A 20,240-nucleotide genomic window follows, 5' to 3' on the forward strand; every position below is an offset into this window, starting at 1 on the left:
CGTTATCAGGAGGCGTGATGAGGTAGAGGAGAACCAGTGATGCTCAGTAGGAGACGGGCACCCGGGTTGATGCAGAACTCACTCACCTGCACGGATTATAGCACCTGAGCTTCAGGTGCCTCCAGGGAGAGGCCTGAGGCGCAGTCATGCTACCTAAAGAACTGAAGACCCGTCTAGACCATCATTCAGCGCTAACATGGAGGATTAGATTTGATCTTCATTTAAAACCATGGAGAAGGAAACACGTGTGTGAAGAGAGGAGCTGGAGTAGCCAGGTGGGACTGGCGACTTACTGATGGGGCTGCAGCGTGGGGCAGAGTTGGGGCACCCAAACCGAAAGCTGGGTGAGAAGCCAAAGGGACGTGAGAAGTTTACCGGTGACTCTGGGACACTGGTCAGGTGTCCCTGTGGAGCCACACAGGACATCTGACAGATGTGAGTCAGAAAGGCTGGCCACCTCCCCCGAGGCCCTCTGTAATCCACCCCCTGCCTACCTGGCCAGGTTCATGTGTTTTCCTCTCTTTCCCTCCTGCAGCCTCCGCTCTAGCCACACCCAACTCTGTGCGTCCCCCACTGGGCCTGGTGTCCTCTCTGTCCACTGAACATGCAGCACGCTTGCCTCGGGGAGCCCTCCTTCTCTCCTCTGTGCCTCCACTCTCGGCCTACCCGGCCTCAACACTCTCTACTGTAAGACCTGTTTACCCGTCTGCGGCAGGCAGGATTCTCAGAAGGCCCCTAAGATTGCCACCCCTGGGAGTACACACCCTGTGTGATTCCCTCCCCTTGGGCGTGGCAGGACCTGAGAATGCGGTGGGCTATCACACCCAGGCTCGTGCTATGTTACAGAAGGCTCTGTCACAGCAGACCGGGGAGAGAGTCTCCTGCTGACCTTGGGGAGGGAGCTGCCGTGCGGTGAGAGGGCCGCACAGCTAGGGAATCAGAGTAGCTTCTAGGAGCTGACAGGACCCAGCCAGCAAGGAAACGGGGACCTCTGTCCCGGAACTGGATTCTGCTCACACCTGACTGTGCTGGGAGGTGGCCGCCGACTTCTAGATGACGGTCCAGCCCCAGCCAAGACGTTGCTTTCGGTGCTGAGACCTGAGCAGGGACCCCACTAACCTGCACCCAGACTGCTGCCCCATAGAAACCGTAGGGTAACAACCGTGTGCTTTTTCGAGCTGCTAAATGTGTAGTAATTTGTTACCTGACAATAGAAAACGAATACACTGGCTGAGCCGTGAATAGACTACGTACTCCTTGAACATACGGGCAGGGTCTTTTTAGATAGATTCCCAGCACTATCAGAGCCTGGCACACAAAAGTGAAGAGGCTTGAGCAGTATCTACCGAGTGATCACGTGGATCTGGAGATGAGAAAGCTGCAGCCGCGAGAAGGCAAACACCTTGCTGGAGCCCACACAGCAGGCCAAGCACGGAGCTGGTGCTACAGCCGTGACGCTTTCCTTCCCTGCTGCCCACTGTGTCTTTACCTGTTACCTGCTATGTTCTGCACGTTCTCTGTTTGTGCCCAGAAGTCCTAGAGGCCTTCTTCCTCCAAGGTATTTTGGAGGCTGTGAAGCCCTAAGAGACCACTAGTCAATGAAGCCACTGAATTACACATGCAGTGATTTGCTAACACGCAGCAGAACTCACAGAGCAAGGAATCCACTTCCGGGAGCCATACTCAACACAAATCATTCCCAGATGGCCTGTGGATGCAAGGTTCCGGTCACTTCCTTCCTAGCACTCCCAGACAACTTTATGTGAGCCTTTTTCATGTCCGGGTGCCTGTCCTTTCATTTGTTTGCTCATTCTTCAATCATTCATGACTCATAACAACTGCCATTTACTGAACACCTATTATGTGCCAGGTACTGTTCTCAGCACTGCACAGGCATTACCTCATTTAATCCTTAGCACAATCCCATGGAATCTCATCCATAGATGGACAGGTACCTCTCAAGTGGCTCTAAAGATGGAATGAATCAATCAAACCACCTTCCTGATTGTGGGAGTTGAGGGGGATGACATGAAGGGAGCTGGGGCAGGGGCAGCCTCTGTGGACCATGTGTAAATTGAAGCATCAACTGGCCAAACAAGGTGGGAGGGGGCACCTAGAATGGCCAGGTACAGAAAAGTTGCACAGCCCTGGGTGAGTGATCTCCTGGCAGTCAGAGAGGTTTTAAAAAATATAAATTATATGATGTAAATACATAAATTTTTTCAATAACTTCTTACTACCCTTAGGATAAGCACAGATATGAGCATCTAACATTCTATAATCTTATCTCATGACATTTTCCTCCCAATCCCCTGTTATGCTTCAGCCATGATGGTCTTCCATCCCGTTTTTGAATGTGAAGGCCCCCTTCCCGCCACAGGGCCTTTGCACTTGCTATTTTATCTGCCCGAAAAACTCTTCTCTCAGCAACTCATGCACCTGATTCTTTTTCTTGTCTTCCAGGTCTCTATAGAAATGGCCCTTCTTCAGAGACACTTCCCCTTGACCACACTACCTAAGGAAGTAGTTATTATCTATTCCAGTTCCTTCAAAGCACCTACTGCAATTATAATCATTTTATTTGTTTACTGCTGTTTATTCCACCAGCCCTATGTTCTCAGTCCTGGCTGCACATTGCAAACTCAAAACAAAACAATGCGAAGGGCTCCACCCCACATTCTTATGTAATTGGCCTGCCATGGAGCCTGGACACGAATGTGTTATAAAAGTTCTCCAGGTGATTCAATCTGTCCCCAGCCAAGGTTGGGAAGCAGTGCATGAGACTGTAAGGGACACCAGGGCGGGGCTCGTGTCAGTACTGCCCAGAAATGCTTGATGAATGCTTGTTGCATCAATAAATGTATAAGGGAAAGAAACAGCAGTTGCCTTCCCGTGGCGATTGTGGCTCCAGTCTACACACTCCCCCCTTTCCCTGAAGTAATCTGAATAGGGCTCTACCTCCTAAGAATCAATCCTTCCCTCTATCCTCAACAGCAGCAAGACAAGAGCCCTTGGGTTTCAGTGCTGGGGAGGGGAGGAGGCACAGCCCTACCTTGTCAGACTTCAACGTTCTAAGCCTGTGGGCCAGCCCTGCCTCGCAGCAGGGGAGGGGGCGCACGGGGCCGTCTGCCATACCTGTCCATGGAGAGCTGGGCGACCAGGGTGACATCCGTGTTGTCTGCCGTGGGCTCGTACTCGTAGTGCAGGAAGTACAGGTGGGTGCGGTGGACGGTGAAGCGCTCTCGCCGGAACTCGTAGCACAAGTCGTCCTCGTCCAGCTCCGACAGCTGCTTCTGGAGCTGCAAGGCAGGGAAGGGGGCTTGGGAACACGAAGAAAAGGTCCGAGGGGCCCACAAGCTTACACGCTGGGCCCTGCTGTCCCCTGGGTTTATCACCCATGGGGACATTGTGGATGGGTTAGATACAGACGGAGAGGACCGCCACTTTTTTTCTCCCTGCAATTGAATCTAATTTCAGAAAGGTGTTGATGAAAAGCAGATGCCTTCACCATCTGAGAAACGAGCCCCCTCTTAGCTAAGAGCAACGGCGCTGCTCACTGACAAACGCATACGCAACCACAAACTCCTTAGAAGCAAACAAGAAACGTTTTCCTAGATGACTTAGTGCCACCATTTCAAATAATGTGGGGAAGCGCCCAAAGAGAGCAGCCACCACTGAAAAGGACCTCGGTGCGCCTGATGCTTTTCTCTCCCTAAGGCTACCAACTTTGGTCTTTGCACCGGCCATTGGAAAGAAAACAAAACAAACACAGCAACATTTGGGAAACTCTTTTCCTTCCATTTCACCCAAGATTAGAGTCTCTGCACCCACGTTTTTTCTCTTCTCTTTTTTCTAACTCTGTCTTCGTTAATCTGCTTGTAGAAGTCCTTTAACTAGCTCCACTCCTCGTCTTCCTTCCTCAGCTAGTGGGAAGGGCAGGCTGACCAGCTAACAGGGAGCTAAGGCGTGGGCGTTTCAGACACGCGGATGCAGAGACACACGCCAGCAGGTGTGCGGCTGCCCAACAGGTACTGTCTCACGCAAACCCCGCGACAGCCCCACCAGGCGGGTGTGATGACACCTGTTTAGCAGACGAAGAACTGAAACTAAAAAGTAAAACAACTTGAGAACAAGCTGATCTATAGCGATAGAAATTAGATAAGGGGATGTGGGCTGGGGGAGCGAGTGGCCTGGGAAGAGGAGAGAACTTTGGGGGGAGGTGGTGGCAACGCTCTCCATCATGACTGGGTGATGGGTGCAATCTTGTGAAAATCTGGCAAACTGTAAGCTTAGAACAGCAGAACTTACTGTAGGCAATTTGTTCTCAATAAAACCAACTTAAAAAAAATAATTTGCCACACATTGCACAGCTGGTTCCAGTATTTTTCCTGTTACATCAGCCTTGGTACACGATACCACGTAGTTGGACGTAGGTTAGAGTTACCAACCTCACTGAATATAATAGAACATTTTTCCAAGAAGAAGATATATATTTTAAAACCTCCAAACCAACACAGTAGTCATCAACAAGAAAACGTCTTAGCTTGTTTCCGTCTAGCCTTGTTAAGACTGTTAAGACCACCGCCTTGACAGGCCATGCTGCGGCAGATGACGGCATTCATTGCTCTGATCCTTCACCCTCCCACCTGCCCAATATCCTTACCCCTTGCAGTGTTGCTTACTAAAAAGGCAGAGTCTAGTTTTCTGTCCCTCCCAATCAGGGCCAGACTCGTGATGTGCTTTTGCTAACAGAACGCAAAGGAACGATGTTGTCCCAGTCCCGAGGTCAGACCTCAAGGGAAAGTGTTACCTGCACCTCTGCCATTGCCAGGAGAGAACGCCCAGGCTGGCGGGCTGGAGGATGAGAGACACCTGAGAGGCAGAGCAGCGTCCTCCCCAGCTGCCAAGTCACGCGAGCAAGCCCAGCCCAGATCAGCAGAGCGGCCTCAATAAACACTTCTTGTAGGCCTCTGAAGTCTGATGGGTTTCGAGCAATACACACCGATAGAGTGCTGTTGGTATTTTGTGGGGGGCACTCTTTCATTATGGGGACCTGTCCCACATATCGAAGGGCAGCCTCCTGAGTCTCTGCCCACTAAATGCTTGTAGCGTCCTCAGTCAGCCCTGTGCAACTCCAAATGCACCCACGTATTTCCAAATGCTGCTCGGGGAATCAGCTGAGATCCAACGACGTCTGAGACGTTCTCGGCTATCTTTCAAATGTTTTAACTATTAAAAGGACGCAACCAAGGATTTTCTTCTGCTTTTCAAGTCAATTGATGTCCTATGCCAACCGTTTAAACTAATATAAGACTAGGAAGCTGGAATTCTCATTCCATCTAAGAGCCTATGAGCCAATGGACCCCTTCCGGCCTGCAGGATTAAACCCGGATTTCCTTGTTGGCAACCATGGACTGCTCTCTGATCATCACCCCCACATACTCTGTACTCTGAGCAATGGTCTTCTCTCTGCTCCCCAAACCTGCCTTTCCCTTACACCTTTAGACTTTGTTCTGTGACATACTCGTCCCTCTCTGCAATGCCCTCCCTCCCTCACCCCACTCTTCTCCACCTACAACACCTTCTATTTACCTTTCAAGATTCAGCCTAGATGGTGCCTTCTCTGGGAAACCTCTTCCAACCCTGCCAGGTAGAAGTGGTCCATTTCTTCTCTGTGGTCTAAGAGTACCTCATTCATAACTCTGTTAAAGCACTTGTCAACTTCAACTGAAATTATTTAAGGGCAACTTCCTGGGAGACATGGTGACACCTTGCTGTTGCCCCCAGAACAGTGTCTGGCACATCATAGGTGCTCAGTGTTCATGTGCTACATGTGTGAAAAATATCTGCTGTGTATAAAAAGACTGTAATCACTGTGAAGTTAAGGCCCATCCTTCATAATTTTCTTTCGTGTCTTTCTTTTTTTTTTCCCCAGAGACAAGGTCTCACTCTGTCGCCCAGGCTGGAGTACGGTGGCACAATCATAGCTCACTGCAGCCTTGAACTCCTGGGCTTGTCTCTTCTAATTATATGCACAGAAGGTGACCAATAAGCCCATTTTAAGCTCATCATTTGCTCCAGTATTTGCAGTTCAAGGGTCTGTGATGGCTGAAAAGGTCTGGGAGAGCAAACAAGCATGTGCTGGGCTCTGCGCAAGGTGCTGGGTACATGTGATTTCCTTTCCTCCCGAGAGCCCCCGGTGAGGCATTCAGAGCCTCATCTGACTGTTGAGAAGGCAGCTTCAAAATCTAGAGGCCACTCAGGGAGGTCGAGCTTGATCTGCGCCCCTCCACCGCCGTGCTGCCTCTCCGGGAAGGATGCTTGCCCGGCTCAGGTGAAGACGCAGGTGTAGCACAGTGGCCAAGGTCACTGGCTCTATCTCACTCCTTCCTGGAAGATCTCGAGTGAGCGCATGAGTCACTTAACCCTCCTGAGCTTCAATGTCCTCAACTGTAAAATGGGGATGGCAACATTAGCTACCCTGGGGGACTGAAGGAGGATTCCAAGACATGCTGCATGTGGACAGTACAGTGTTGGAGTGATAAGACTCAAGAGATGTCACTTATTATCATAGTTATTATCGCAGTCAGGAAAGGGAGACACCTGGTCCACTGAAGACACCCAGGAGGACACTTTCTACCCTCGAGCCTCACCTGAAGGAGACTCGAAGCCTGGTGGGCAGGCAGGCAGGCAGGGGCCGGATGAGCCAGGGTGGCCCTTCTGATTCATGGACGCCAGAGGGTCCCCAGGATCTTCCCCTGGAGGAAATCACATGTGCCTGGGAACCATGACACTGCCTCCCAGGAGGAAACAAAACCAGCTGCTGTTCTTCCCCCTCCTCACCCACACTGCAAAAGACCACACACATCACTCTCCGTGGGAGAAGAGACATCTGCAAATGTCTCAAAGAGAAACGTTGGCTTTTTTTTTGGTTTGGTTTTGTGTTTTTAGTGTGTTAACAAGAATACCTGGCTTCCAGTTCAACAGAGGAGAGTGGGAATGTGTGTGGCTGTGCGCGTGTGAGTGTGAGCAGGCATGTGTGTTTGGAGAAAGGGTCTTTCTTTGATGAGGCTTCGACCAAGTAGTTGGCCCTCACCGTGTAAGAAGGAACATTAACGACCAGAAGATAAGAAATGCGTGTGTGTATGGGGGTTTGTCTTCACCATTATGTACACACACGGGCACATGCCCTTGAGCTGGGGAAAGGACATTCAAGGTAAATGGCTGCAGGAGACACTTTTTACAGAGCAGCCGTGCGGCAGGAGCTGTCTCCCATTCATCCCTGAAACTGATGAACCTAGCTAGGACACCTAGAGCATCTCATATGCTCAACAAGTCCCTGCTGGCTGTGCTCAGTCCCGCATGAGGAGTGGAAGCCGTGGCCAATGAGAGTGCTCGCAGAACTACCAAAGGACACCCTGCCCTAGCAGGGAGGGTCGGCCAGCAGTCCTGAGGAGTAAGCAGCCTCCAGCTCTGAATTTCAGGGTACCAATAATGGGATTCAGTGGCCTGTACCTCCTAAGCTCACCTGTGGCCATGACAGTGCTGCTTAAAGGTATGGTCTAGGGAATATTATTTATTATTGTCTACCAACCACAGTGGGGATTATAGAAAACACCTGTCTGTCCATCCACAGGACTCTGAACCTAACAGATGCACCCGTGAACTTTAATGTTACATTTCTCATCAACGAGGTGGTTTGCACCTTTATTTAGCTAATGCGAAGCAGGCAACTACTATGGACTGGTGCGGGGCTAGATGTTTTTAGGTGCACTGTGTCATTAATTTAATCCTACAGCACACGCTCTGTTTTACAAAGGAGGAAACTGAGGCTCAGGTTTCAGTGATATGCTTCAGGCAGCAGGAAGAGTCTGGGATGAGAATCCAGTCTTAGGACCTCAAACCAGGGATGTTTCACAACAATTACTTCTTCCTAGGGGATGGATGTGAGGATCAAAGGAGATGGTGGAAGACACAATGTTCCATGAACAAAGCAGGCCATAAAAATATATATGCGGCGTGGTCCTAATAAAGCAAAAAGACAGGCAAAAGAACACTACAAAATAGGTTGAAGGGAACATGTTACAATGTTAACAAAGATTTTCTTGGAGTGGTGGATTCACAGATGAATTTTATTGGTTTCTTTATATTTTCCGTAGTTAACTAATTCCCTGCAATTTTCTCCAATGAGCTAATGCATGTGAAAGTGCTTTGTAAACTGTAAAGTGCTCCAAAAAAGCAATGTGATTATAATTACATCATGTACCTTTTCCAATTCTAATATAGGCCTGCTTATTGCTGACTGCCTGGCTGATGTTATCTCAAGGGAAGACTCTAGCTGCCTCAAATCTGTCTCCTTGTCACCCACGGTCTGGGTGATTTCTCTGGGGAGACAGGGAGCTGAAGGGAGCGCTGGCATCCACGGGGTCTCGATGGCTACTGCACCCCGCTCTGTGGCTACCGCCACGGGGAGCAGGGGCTCCTGACAAGCAAGTCACAGAAACAAAAGGCAGATTTCTCCTGAGATAAACACATTTGCCAAATTGCTTCTTGGGGCAGCCAGCTGAGGCCCAGGGAGATTTGGACTCAAGGGAAAATGGCCCTTTAAACAGTTTGCATTTATTTTTTCCCATCCTGAAAGACAGTGGCCTAGACTGACCTCTGAGTTGCCGGAAATGATGACTCGTCATGCCTGAGGATTCAGAGCGGGTGGAAGGGTATCCCCAGGCCCTGGTCTAAAGAACTTCTGTTCACAGTTGGGTAGAACTACAGAGCGAGATTATGGGCATAACTGGAAACTGAGACCTGATCTCTCTGACACTCATTTTCTATGTGACCTTGAGCAAGTCACGTCTCTGGATATTAAGAACAAGTCAGTTTATAGCAGCACAATTCACAATTGCAAAGATGTGGAAACAACCCAAGTGTCCATCAGTACATGAGTGGATTAATAAAGTGTATATGTATACCATGGAGTACTATTCAGCTTCAAGAAACAATGGTGATATAGCACCTCTTGTATATTCCTGGATAGAGCTGGAATGCATTCTACTAAGTGAAGTATCCCAAGAATGGAAAAACAAGCACCACATGTACTCACCATCAAATTGGTATTAACTGATCAACACGTAAGTGCACATATAAGAATAACATCTATTGGATGTCGGGCAGGGGGGAGGGGGGGGGGGAGGGGGGAGGAGGGGACGGGTATTTGCATACACAAAGAGTGCGATATGCACCATCCGAGGGATGGACACACTTGAAACTCGGACTTGGGGGGCGGGGAGCAAGGGCAACATATGTAACCTAAACATCTGTACCCCCATAATATCCTGAAATAAAAAAAAAAAAAAAGAAAAGAACAAGTCAGGGCTTCGTAAAATACCTCTTAAGGATCATGCACTCACTGAGCCAGGTATCGTGGGGAGAGCTCTGCAGGCTGCTCCTCATTTAATACTCACACTAACTCTGTAGGTTAGGGACCACCATCAGCCCTGTTTTGCAGATGAAGACATTCATCATCCGAAAGGGTTAGCCACCTGCTCAAGGTGACACAATGAGGGAACAGAGCAGCTGAGATTCAAACCCAAGGTTATTTCCTGAGTTCTTGCATGTAACCAAGTCAGCACCACGCCTAGTTAACCAGCCTCTGGGCTTCGTTCTAGTTCTGACGCTAGCTGCTTCTGTGACTATAGAGATTCAATGCATGTGTTTCCCATGATGGCAGAGGCAAACCGTGCTCACCAACATCCATGTTCTCCTCTCTTCCTGGGCACAGAGCTAGGTTGCATTTCCAACCTTCTTGCAGTGAAGGGTAACTCTGTGGTCAGTAAAATGTGGACAGGCTCATGCTAGTACAGGGACCACTTAGAAGTCTCACTCAGGCACAAGCCTCATTTACTTTCTTTTCCGGGCTGACAGCCAGAGCAACAGAATCCAGTAGGAGTCCAGGGCTCCGAAGGCAGGGCCACAAGATGAAAGGGGTCTGGGTCCCTGACCCTGGAGAAAAGCCACCTGCCAATCAGAGCACCCATTTGGGCTTTATGCAAGGAATAAACTTCCAGCGTGTGGAGCTGCATTACAGCTGCTTGTGCTACCTGCACTAACGGGCACGCTTGAACTCTCCTAGCCAGTAAGTGAGGAGGACACAGTACAGTGGACCAAATGACGAGTCCCAGAGGCCGCCCATTTCTTTTTTCTTGTGACGCCCCTTTTTCTGATGTCTTGGAGCAATGCCCGGAAACCCAGGTGGGTAGATTAACACTCAAGCATGTTGCCTTCTATAATGCTTTCAACTTACTTTCTCTTTTTAGTATCCACTCTTTCCTTTTTTCCTCCCCAGTATCTGCATGAAACAAGCAGGGCTGCCCTCATGGCCTTCAGTTGACAGATGAAGAAATCAGGGCACCAGGGATTTGCTCAGGGGAGCTGGGGCTCTAACTCTCATCTCCTGAAACCTAATCTAGGGCTCTTCCCTGCGGTTTCCACGAAGCAGTTAAGTTTTATTAAACCACACAGACAGGTAGAGAAAGATCACTAGCTCACTGGTTGCCTGCTGTGTGCATTAATCAACAAGTTCCAGGAACCCAAAGCATTTTCTACCAAGGAAACCAAACTGTGAGCCACTTTCTTTTCTTGCAGGGGGTGAGGGGAGAGGCGGCATTCAGGTCTGTTCAGTGACGGTTCAGAGAGCGCCTGCCAATCCTGACCCGGACTTGGAGGAGATAAAGAAAAAGAAGGCCTGGTCTCCTCCCTCCCAGGTACCAGTAGTAATTTACACATCACACACAACTGATGGGCTCTTATTTTATGCCAAGTCCTGTGCTAGGAATGGGGGAATGAGCCTTGGTTTCTGCACTTAAATTGTTGCTATGGTCTGGAAGGAGAGCATAGTCAGTAATTACAGTGTCATCGTAATACAAACCAACCTTAACTTGGGGGGACACGTGCCATGTGTGCCACACTGTTCTAAGCTCCCAGCATGTCTTACCTTATTTAGTCCTGTTAAGTCTATCAGGTGGGAATAATTATGATTCCCATTTAATAGATGAGAAAATTGAGGCTCGGGGAGTTTAAGCAGATGGCCTGAAATCTCACAGCTGGTGGCCCTACGATTTCACATGAGGTTGCCATATTGCTACTGCACAAGTAGGGGAGGTCACTAATTGGAGGGAGATGCAGCCCAGAGGAGAGAAGGGGGAGGCAGCTGTAAAGCCCCAGGAGGGCAGAGCCCCTGGCAAGTGTGGAGAGATGACAGCCGGAGCCGAGAGGGGTAGAACAGGGCTCTGTGCAAGCTGGAGCTGGACAGGACCAAAGCAGCCAGGCCACAAGAGCAAACCCCTGGCTCAGACCTCTACTCACTGAGCCTCTGGACCCTGTGGCTCCCCTTCCTTTCCTCCCCCGGCCTGCCAGGCAAACGGTGTAGTCCTTAAGGCCCTGGAGCTTAACATGCTCACGCAGGGGCACTGGGGACCGGCCTCGGACAGCCTGTCTTAGGCTCTGCCGCCTGCCGCGTGATGAAAGAGTTGGTGACATGCAGCTCACACGTGAGAGCAGTAAAGCATTCTGGGTTTTCTCTGGGGTTTTTCTGAGATACAGCTGTTTCCACAGAGCCATCTGTTCCTTGGCATTGCCGTGCAGGGTGATGGCATAAAGTGTTTATAGAATCTGTTTATTTGTGTCTTATTTTTAACGTCTAATTGAGCCACGGTTGCTGTTGTCTTTTCCTCTCAGTGTGCTCAGTATCAGGGAACATGGCCCTGCAGGCGGCCCATCACTTTCATGGCATGAGGGATTTGAACGTGGAGGTGTCTTCATTTTTGCAGCGAGGCGGTGATCTCAGAGTGGTTGGACGAGAGGGTGTCTAAGACAAGCTTTTCGGACAATACTCGTAACAACAACTGCCAAAGTTGGAAGGCACTTTGAATACCTTAACCCCTTCATCTCTCCTGAAATAGCCCGGGCTGGGTGTATGTACTGACCATTTTACAGATGTGAAAACTGAGGCTCCTGGAAGGCTAGAGTTATGCCCAAAGTCATCAGGTCTAGCCTAGGGCCAAATTTTCTGATTCCAAGTATAGGAATCTTTCCAGTGCACCACAAATGCTTCAAGAAAAGGACTCGTTATAGTTCGTTTGTTCAACAAAAATGTATTGAGTACATACCAGGTGCTAGGCCGTCTTTAACAGGCATCAAGATACAGGGATGAATAAATAGATAAAAATCCCTGCAGTCACAGAGCTGACATTCTAGTGGGAGGAGACATAATCAACAAAATAAATAAGTCATGAATATAGTGGTGATGAGTGTATGGAGAAAAATAAAAAAAGGAGCCCTGGGAGACAGGGAGGGCTGGGTAGGGGGCAGGTATTGCAGTTCTGGCTAGGGGAGTGGTTTAAATAGTTGTAGAGAGGTCACTCAACTATGAATCAGGGTTTGATGCCAGTTCCAGCAATGCCGCCAACTTGTGCTGTGACTTCAACCCTCCGAGCCTCCATTTCCTCCTCTCTAAACTGGAGATAATAATAGCTAGCCTGAAGGGTTAGTGAAAGAGTAAGAAAATTATAGAAGTGAAACAACTAGGAGAATCACTGAGTAACTTGTGATTGTTTATCAAGTTACTTCCACATACACGGCTACTTGGGAAGTGCGCCCTGGTCTTGTCGCTTTGCGAGTTAGGTGGACTGGTTTGTGTTTCTGGCCCCGCACTTAGCAGCTGTGTGACTTTCAGCAAGTAGCTCATCTCTCTGAAGCCTGGGCTTCCGTATCTGTGAAATACAACTCCCAATGCCTCCCTCCCTTTGTGGTGAAGGCTAAAGTTGTATTTCCCTTTTTCTTTCCCTGCAGAAAATCTCCAATTCCCAAAGGCTAGAAGCAAGCAGAGAAAGGTCTAGGAGCAGCACAAAGAGCTGCGCTCATGCAGGAGAGACCAGGGTGATCAACACCTGGCGCAGGGCTGCTCAGCTGGCTCCGCTTGCCTGTGCCAGGAGGTACTGATCCCCTGAGTGCTGTCTTGGGGACGACGCTGGGCTGGGCCTAGGGGGATGGAAGGTGGTCATCAATCCGTGATGTCTGCTGTGGGCACAGGGTAAGGAAGCTCTAAATCCGCAGACACTGATTGTTGACTTGCATTCCCTATAAACTAAAAAACGCAATTGGTGTCCAGTCCTTCCGTTTGTCTTTTTGGATATTGGATACGTTTCATAATATAGCTTTAATATAGCAACAGATCATTCTTTTACCACTGGTCTTTCTGAATTAAATATTTGGTGGGTTTTTTTTTTTTTGTTTTTTTGTTTTGCTTTTTGGTGCCTTGGGAAGGAGGAACGCGAGGTGAGCCCAGAAAAGGTGGTTCTGAAGCCAATAAGCTCAGAGTGATGGCTGTCAGCGAGGAATCTGCGGAATAAGCTGCGAACAGTCTGAGGCCATTTCCTGCCAGGATAAACCGCATCTTCCCTCCCCCGGCCAACCCTCGTCCCCTCCAACCCACTTACTGCAACCTTAGTCACCAAAAACTGTAAACTGAGTTTAACAGTACACTCAGTTTAGTGTTTGGCTACTAAATGAAGGGCATGTACTTTAGCGAGGTTCCCACTCAAACTGGTTAAAACCCATCTATTTTCATGGTTTTGCATTTAAAAAGATGAGCTTCCTTTATCTGGAAATTCCCTTAGGTGCGGCAAGGCCTGCTTGCAGATGAAGCACCACTCTAAAGCACAATGCTAAGGGAGGGACAGCTGCACATTTCTGAATAGCAAACTGCATGGAAACGGTCTACACTATCTGCCCAGGTGTCGCTATGGGTTGGGGGTGTGTCCTTATTTTTTACTGGACATTTCCAGAGGACAGGACTCAGATTAATGGGTTCCTTACAGAGGGGAAGATCTCAGCGCAACATAAGGTGAACAGTTTAGCATCTGGAGCTTTCCAACAGTGAAGTAAGCTGCCTTCGGGGTGGTGAGCTCCTTGTCTTAGGGAGCATTCCAGCCGAAGCCAGATGCAAGCCTATTAGGGATATTGCAGAAGGATTTTTGAACAGACAAGGGTGTGGAGAGTATCAGTGATGACCCTGCTGTGTTCTGTGGGTCCCAGGGTCCCGGGATAGTCGTGAGGGGCTGGGTTGCTGGGGGAAAGGGAAGGGAATGCCAGTGCAGAGAACTCTAACCTCCATCCCTGCTTCAGTCAACTACCCATATCCAGTGCATGCCGAATGTGCATTACGCAGGACATAAATAACTTACGGGTTCCAGGGACAGATGCCCAGACAAACTGGGGAGGAGTGGCCGTGTCCAATCAACTGCTGCCATTCTCCAGCACTGGGGCAGCCTGGTCTCTTTCCAACCAAGTGTCTTGTCCTAAAGCAAGTCCCCAAACAGAGGCTCTGAAAGGGGCCCTGCCCCTCCCATCTTAGCTCCTTGCCGAAGAGCTGAATCCCTGCCTGGATGCACTGACTTTTACTTTTTGGCAGCAAAGGCAAACCAACAGCCTCGTCTTTCGACGCTGGATTTCCTGATCGGTGGGAATACCCGGATTGTCGGACCCCGAGAAAATGTGACAGCCCGTCACGTGCCTTCCAGACAGGTTTCTAAGCAACTCTGTAGGTTCCTCTCTCTGCCAGGCCTTCCTAGCAGAGTTGCTAATAAAACTCAAATCCTATTCATGGAACAAGGGATTAAGATTGGACTGGCCGGGCATTGTGGTTGGTGGCAAAACGCACCCAAGGCACACTGTGTTCCTGGAGCCCAGTCCTTCTGTTTTGGTGACTTAACACAAACTGTCCATGAAACACTATGACAATGGCGTCACTGTCCCCATTTACTGGGCACTAAACCTGATGCTCAGAGCATTCACGTCACTTCTCTGAGGTCATGTGTCTATTAAAATGAGTGATCCGGATTCCTAGAGAGCTCACACCATCATCATCATCATCATCACTACCCCAGTGAAAAAATAAAAAATACTGCAAAAACTAACTTGAGCCGCTTTTTATAATTCTCACATTGCCTTCATCCGAAGGCCTAGCAGTCCCTTGAGTGTGCCATGGGTGTGTTCACCTCTGGTCTCTACTGCTCATGCTGTTCCCTCCCTTCCACTAAGCCTACCTTCCAGATCCCCTCCTCCTCCTCATTCATCCTTCAAATCTCACCTCCTCCAGGAAGTCTTCCCTGATGCACCTTCTCTCCCTAGTCCTGTGAAATGCCCCTCCTGTGTACTCTCAAAACACTACCACTGTCCTGGGACTTAATCGCACTGTATAACAACCTTCTGCTTGTCTGCATCCCTCACTGGACAAGCACTGGGAGAGCCAGGTTCCACCTGCAGTGCTGCCCGCCAGATCACTAGCCCTGTGGCTGGTGACAATCTGAATAAGTATCTACCGGGCGGATGAGTGAGCGCTGCGGCTTAGACACGACCATTGGAGCCTGCTCCCATCTGGGATGTGACGTCCAAAGAAGAGCTTCCTGATTTTGTTTCTTCCAGACTCACTACCATCTGTGTATTTATTACAGCTCTAATGACCTCTCTGCACAGAGCTGGGAGCATCCGGCTTTGGGCCGGATCCAAGTTTGCAGCCTTTCCCTCCGGCTGTGTTTGCACGCTGCACGGCCCAGGTGGTGGAGCTCCCTGCGGAGCAGCAGTTCAGGAATGCAGTGTGTGCAGACCCTCCCTTCGCCCCGTCCCCGCCTCTGCTGGCCGTGGAGGAACTGGGCCGGAGCAGGGCACCGGAACCTGCTATCTTCGTTTATGAGAACTAGTTGCACTGGCTCCCCTGTTCTTAGTGCCCACAAAACAATCCACCTGCTCCCTCCATTCCCGCTGCTGCTGCCCTAGGTCAGAGCCCGTCCTTCGCCCTTCATCGTCTTGCCTGGGACACAGCAACAGCCTCTACGTGGTGGCCCTGCCCCTGGTCCCGTCCCTTTCATTCTATTCTCTACGCTCAGTGATTCTTCTGAAACGCAAATCTGACCATGTCGAACACCTGTGGGTGGCTCCTCCTAAGCGCAGCCAAGGCCCCTCCAGGCCAGCTTTACCCCTTGCTGCCTCCCAACGTGCCTGCGCTCTCCTACCCAGCCACCAGCATGAACGCCTTCATCTGCTCTTCCCTTCACTTGGTACTTCATTCTGCTGTCTCACATTTGCTCAGTACGTTCATTAAATACATGTTTATTATGTGCTTCTGGTGTGTTTGCTTCTATTCTAGAGGAGGGAAACCCAGAGGAGAATAGATTCTACGTCTCTCATCTAAGAGTCTTATATTTTGGTACTATGTTTAGGAAAGAAGCAGGAGACAGGGACTGATACATGAGCCAGGTGATTGCAGACAGCACTTAGTATACGTCCTGATGAAAAGAAAACAGGGCATGTCACAGAAAGTGACTTAAAGGGTTACTCTGGAGGATAGAGGGAGGAGGGGACAGTTTCTGATGATGCCACATCTAAGACATTTAACCAGGGAGGGAGAGGATGTTCCAGGCAGTGGGGACGGCAGGCACAAAGGCCCTACGGTGAACCTGGAATACAGCAAGAACAAAAGGGAGGGAGGTGTAGCTCGCGGGCAGTGGTCAAGGGGAGGGAGGCCGGGATGACAGGCACGGGGCGGGCCTAGAGGAGGCCGCTCTCTCATTCCTGGTGCTCTCGGACCCACAGACCGACCTGCCTCCCGGCATTTCTGAAGAGTCATTAAGCCGCAGATAACTCACACTCAGGACTGGCTCAGTCTCTCATTTCAATCCCAGGCCCGGGCGCAGCGCCTGGCCGATGGCCGGTATTCACGCTCCCTCACTGAGCAGGGATTCTGAGAAAGACCTCGGACACTTCTTCACCCCGATGAGCCCCCAGGGGAAGGAGATGGCAGGAGAAGCTGCTGAGTCACTTACAAAGGGAGTCCCCCTTCCCGTGACACTAGCGGCTGGCCGCAGGGACTCACCCATACGGATGGATGATTAATGGATGGCTCCGTCCCGCCAGGCTTTTTAGGTGAGCCCCTCCACGGAGAGGGGAAAAAGAGGCAAAAGAACAGTTTTCCTTTAACGTTTGGAAAAAAATGCCGAACGGGCGCTCAAATATCGATGGTGATGCCAAACACCGATGTGAGCAAAGAGAACTGATGGAAAAGCCAGAAGAACAGCGTTTGTGGGAACCTCCAAGCGCTTCCCGAATCTGAGAGCGTTCGAGGGCTTAATGTTTTGCTTTCCTGTATCGCTTGCTGTGGAGCAAGGAGGACGCCGGGAAGGCGCCGGGGCTGCGTGGAGAAGGGCTGGGGCTGGCCGCGACTCCGCCGTGACGCGGAGACCCAGTGCACAGAGCACAGAGGTGCCCTGCGGCAGAGCCACCCCGGTGAAAGCCCAGGTCAGTGCGTGCCTCCGGCCTTCCAAGGTGCCTTGTCCTGCCACGGGACACTAAGGAATTCTCACGACATCCAAAGTAACTATAAAACAACAATAATAGTAATAAATCAAGATTCTCACTCTGTAACCCTGCTTGCAACTCCCTACCAATCTGGCTCCCGCCTCCCTCCCCGCAAGCCCCTGGGGCACACCGGCCATCCTGTTCCTCTCCAGGAACCCATCCTCTCAGGGCCTCTGCCCCAGCCACCTCCGCTACCTGGAATGCGCTGCCCTCCCTCTTGCCTGGCTGGAGTGTTCTCGTCATTTATGCTTCAGATGAAAAATCACCTCCTCGTAGAAATCGTCCCTGACCCCCCAAATCAATGGGGCGCCACTAATACATTGCTATGTGGCATTTGCCACCGGTTGATAATTTTTTTCTGAGATTTTGTTTGGTTATGATTTGTGTCTCCTCCACCAGAATATAAGTTCATGAGAGCAGTGGCCCTTGTCCTTTTTCACCTGTGAATACTCAGTGCCTCAGAATAAGGAGAAGGCCCTTGGTAAATGTTTGTTGATGGAATGAACCAACCAGTTACTTCTGTGTCCAATACTAAGGGTCAAGGAAAGAGCAGGGAGCAAATATTTATTGAGCATCTAACACATGGCTGGCACAGCTAGGTGCTTTATATGTAATTTCTCACCTACCCTCCAAGCATCCCTATGGAAGTTTTTCTGCCCCATTTCATAGAGGATGAAACTGAAGCACAGAGAGCTTGAGTTGCTTGTCTGAGGTCACACAGGTAGTAACTGGAAGCAATTAAAGCCAGACCTTGCTGGGCATGGTGGCTCACTCCTGTAATCCCAGCACTTTTGGAGGCTGAGGCAGGATAATCGCTTGAGGCCAAAAATTTGAGACCAGCCTGGGCAACATAGAGAGACCCCATCTCTCAAAAAAAAAAAATCAGCCAGGTACAGTGGTACACACCTGTATTCCCAGCTACTTGGGAGGCCAAGGCAGGAGGATCGCTTGAGCCCAGGAGTTTGAGGCTGCAGTGAGCTATGACTGCATCACTGTACTCCAGCCTGGGCAACAAAGTAAGACCCTATCTCTAAAAGAATATACATATATGAATGAATGAATAAATAAATAAAAACTAAAACACCAAATCTGGCTCAGCCTGACTCCAAATGCCCTGCTTTTTCCCCTGAAATGCTCCTTCCCCAGACCCTTAGAACTTAGAATCAGTTTCAACTTTGCTCCTTGTCTGCTGTGTGACCACAGGCAAACTGCCTATCTCTCTGTGCCTTAATTTCTTCAACTCTAAAAGACGGTTTCTCTGGGCATCAAATGAGATACAACATACGAAAAGATTATAAATGGCAAAGAAACAGGAAAATATAGTAGATGGTAGCTGTGGCTGTGACTGTTTACCTAACACTGTCTTCACCCATCTGACCCCTGAAGGAGTCAGTTACTTCTGATCTCCTTTTGTGCCACCCCACACGCTGACCACACCAAAACCTGGGACTCCCACGTGGATGCCGTGTCCACGAAGGCTCTGGAGTTTCCTGCCTACGGGAGACACTTCGTCTGCTGTTTCACTGGCGCTTTTTGCTCAGTTTGCTGTGCTTAGAAACTCACTTCTGACCTCGCCTCGCCTGGGCCAGCTGCAACCCGTCTGCAGCGGCAGTGGTCCACACAGACGAGACCCGCTCAATGCAGCAGACCCCGGGCAGGGATGGCGTTGCGTGCGTCGACGTCCTGCCCCGAGCCTGACGCGGCGCCCGGCATGCCGGAGGTCCTCAAGAGACCAGCAGAGAAGCCGCCCCTTCCCTGCCAAGCCCGAGAGCCACTTACGTTCTCGCTGTTGACATCGGCTTCACTGGGGCAGCCAAACAGTTCCCGCCTCAGGAGGTTCCCGTCGTACTCCAGGAAGGTCAGGTACAGGTTGCGGAAAAATTCCACGTGCTTATTCTTCACCCGAAGCTTCTTGGGGGAGTTCCAGTGAATGACCTGGTGGGGGGAGAAGGAGGCAGTCAGGTGGGAGGGACCTCGCCCAGACGGGAAGCCACGCCTTGGCATGGGGCTAGCACGCTTTGTGTGTCTGCGGATCCATGCATTCATTTGACATTTATGGCAGAGTGGTTACTAGTAAGGTCCCTAAGGCTAGGATGCTTGGGATCAAATCCTGACTCTGCCCTGGGTGGTCATTTATTTAATCTTGGGAAACTCACTCAATCCCTCTGTTCCTCAGTTTCCCTATCTGTGAAATGGGAACAGAAACAGCTCCCGCCTGGGCCAGTTATTAGATTATTGTCTCTCAGCCCCAACTGGCTTCGTGATGCTGAGGCTGGGACTCTGCAAACCCTGTTTCTGCTTGGCCAGGTGCCGCCTGTTCGGTCCTGCCAACGGGGGGCGGGACAGGGACACTTGCGCCTGCCTCTCTGCTGCTTCCTGCACCTGTGGGTATCACCCCAGTCTCCTTTCCTCACCCTGGCAGGGGCACCTCCGTCAGCAGCAGCTAAATCCATTTTGCAGTTTCTCCAACACTGAGAACACGCTTCGTCATCCTCCCTTCTGCCCACTGCCGCTGCCCCTGGAACTGGCTGGTGACCCCACCCCGGTGGTCTGGGTCCCGGCCCCACGTTTAAACGATTCCCACCTCTTCCTTCTGTTCCTTCAGCTCTAAGGGTGGTAAATGTTCCCTGTAATTTCCTTTTTTGTTTTTTCAGGTACCAAGTGAACACTTTATGCCTAGTTACCATTTTAAAGATTAAATTCTATTTTCAAAGAATTGCTATGGTTTCTGCCTCCAGCCAGGCCCCTGAGCGATACACTGTCTCACAAAGCCGTTGTGAAAAATAAACGAGTTAATACACGTAAAGCATGCAAATGGTGCCTAGCACAGG

At 50.2% G+C, this 20,240-nt stretch overlaps 1 protein-coding gene across 1 annotated transcript in view; it reads right to left on the bottom strand.

The window, feature by feature from the left end:
* Positions 1-20,240, bottom strand: part of LARGE (like-glycosyltransferase) — a 123,258-nt gene that overhangs the window by 31,450 nt on the left and 71,568 nt on the right. Inside the window, exons 4-5 of the mRNA XM_012644736.1 lie at positions 19,189-19,344; positions 3,136-3,299 (exon numbers count right to left, since the gene is read on the bottom strand). Of these exons, the coding sequence (XP_012500190.1) occupies positions 3,136-3,299; positions 19,189-19,344 (320 nt within the window). The remainder of the gene's footprint in view (positions 1-3,135; positions 3,300-19,188; positions 19,345-20,240) is intronic.

Source organism: Propithecus coquereli, unplaced genomic scaffold (genome assembly GCF_000956105.1).
Source record: "Propithecus coquereli isolate 6110/MARCELLA unplaced genomic scaffold, Pcoq_1.0 Scaffold218, whole genome shotgun sequence".
NCBI lineage: Eukaryota > Metazoa > Chordata > Mammalia > Primates > Indriidae > Propithecus > Propithecus coquereli.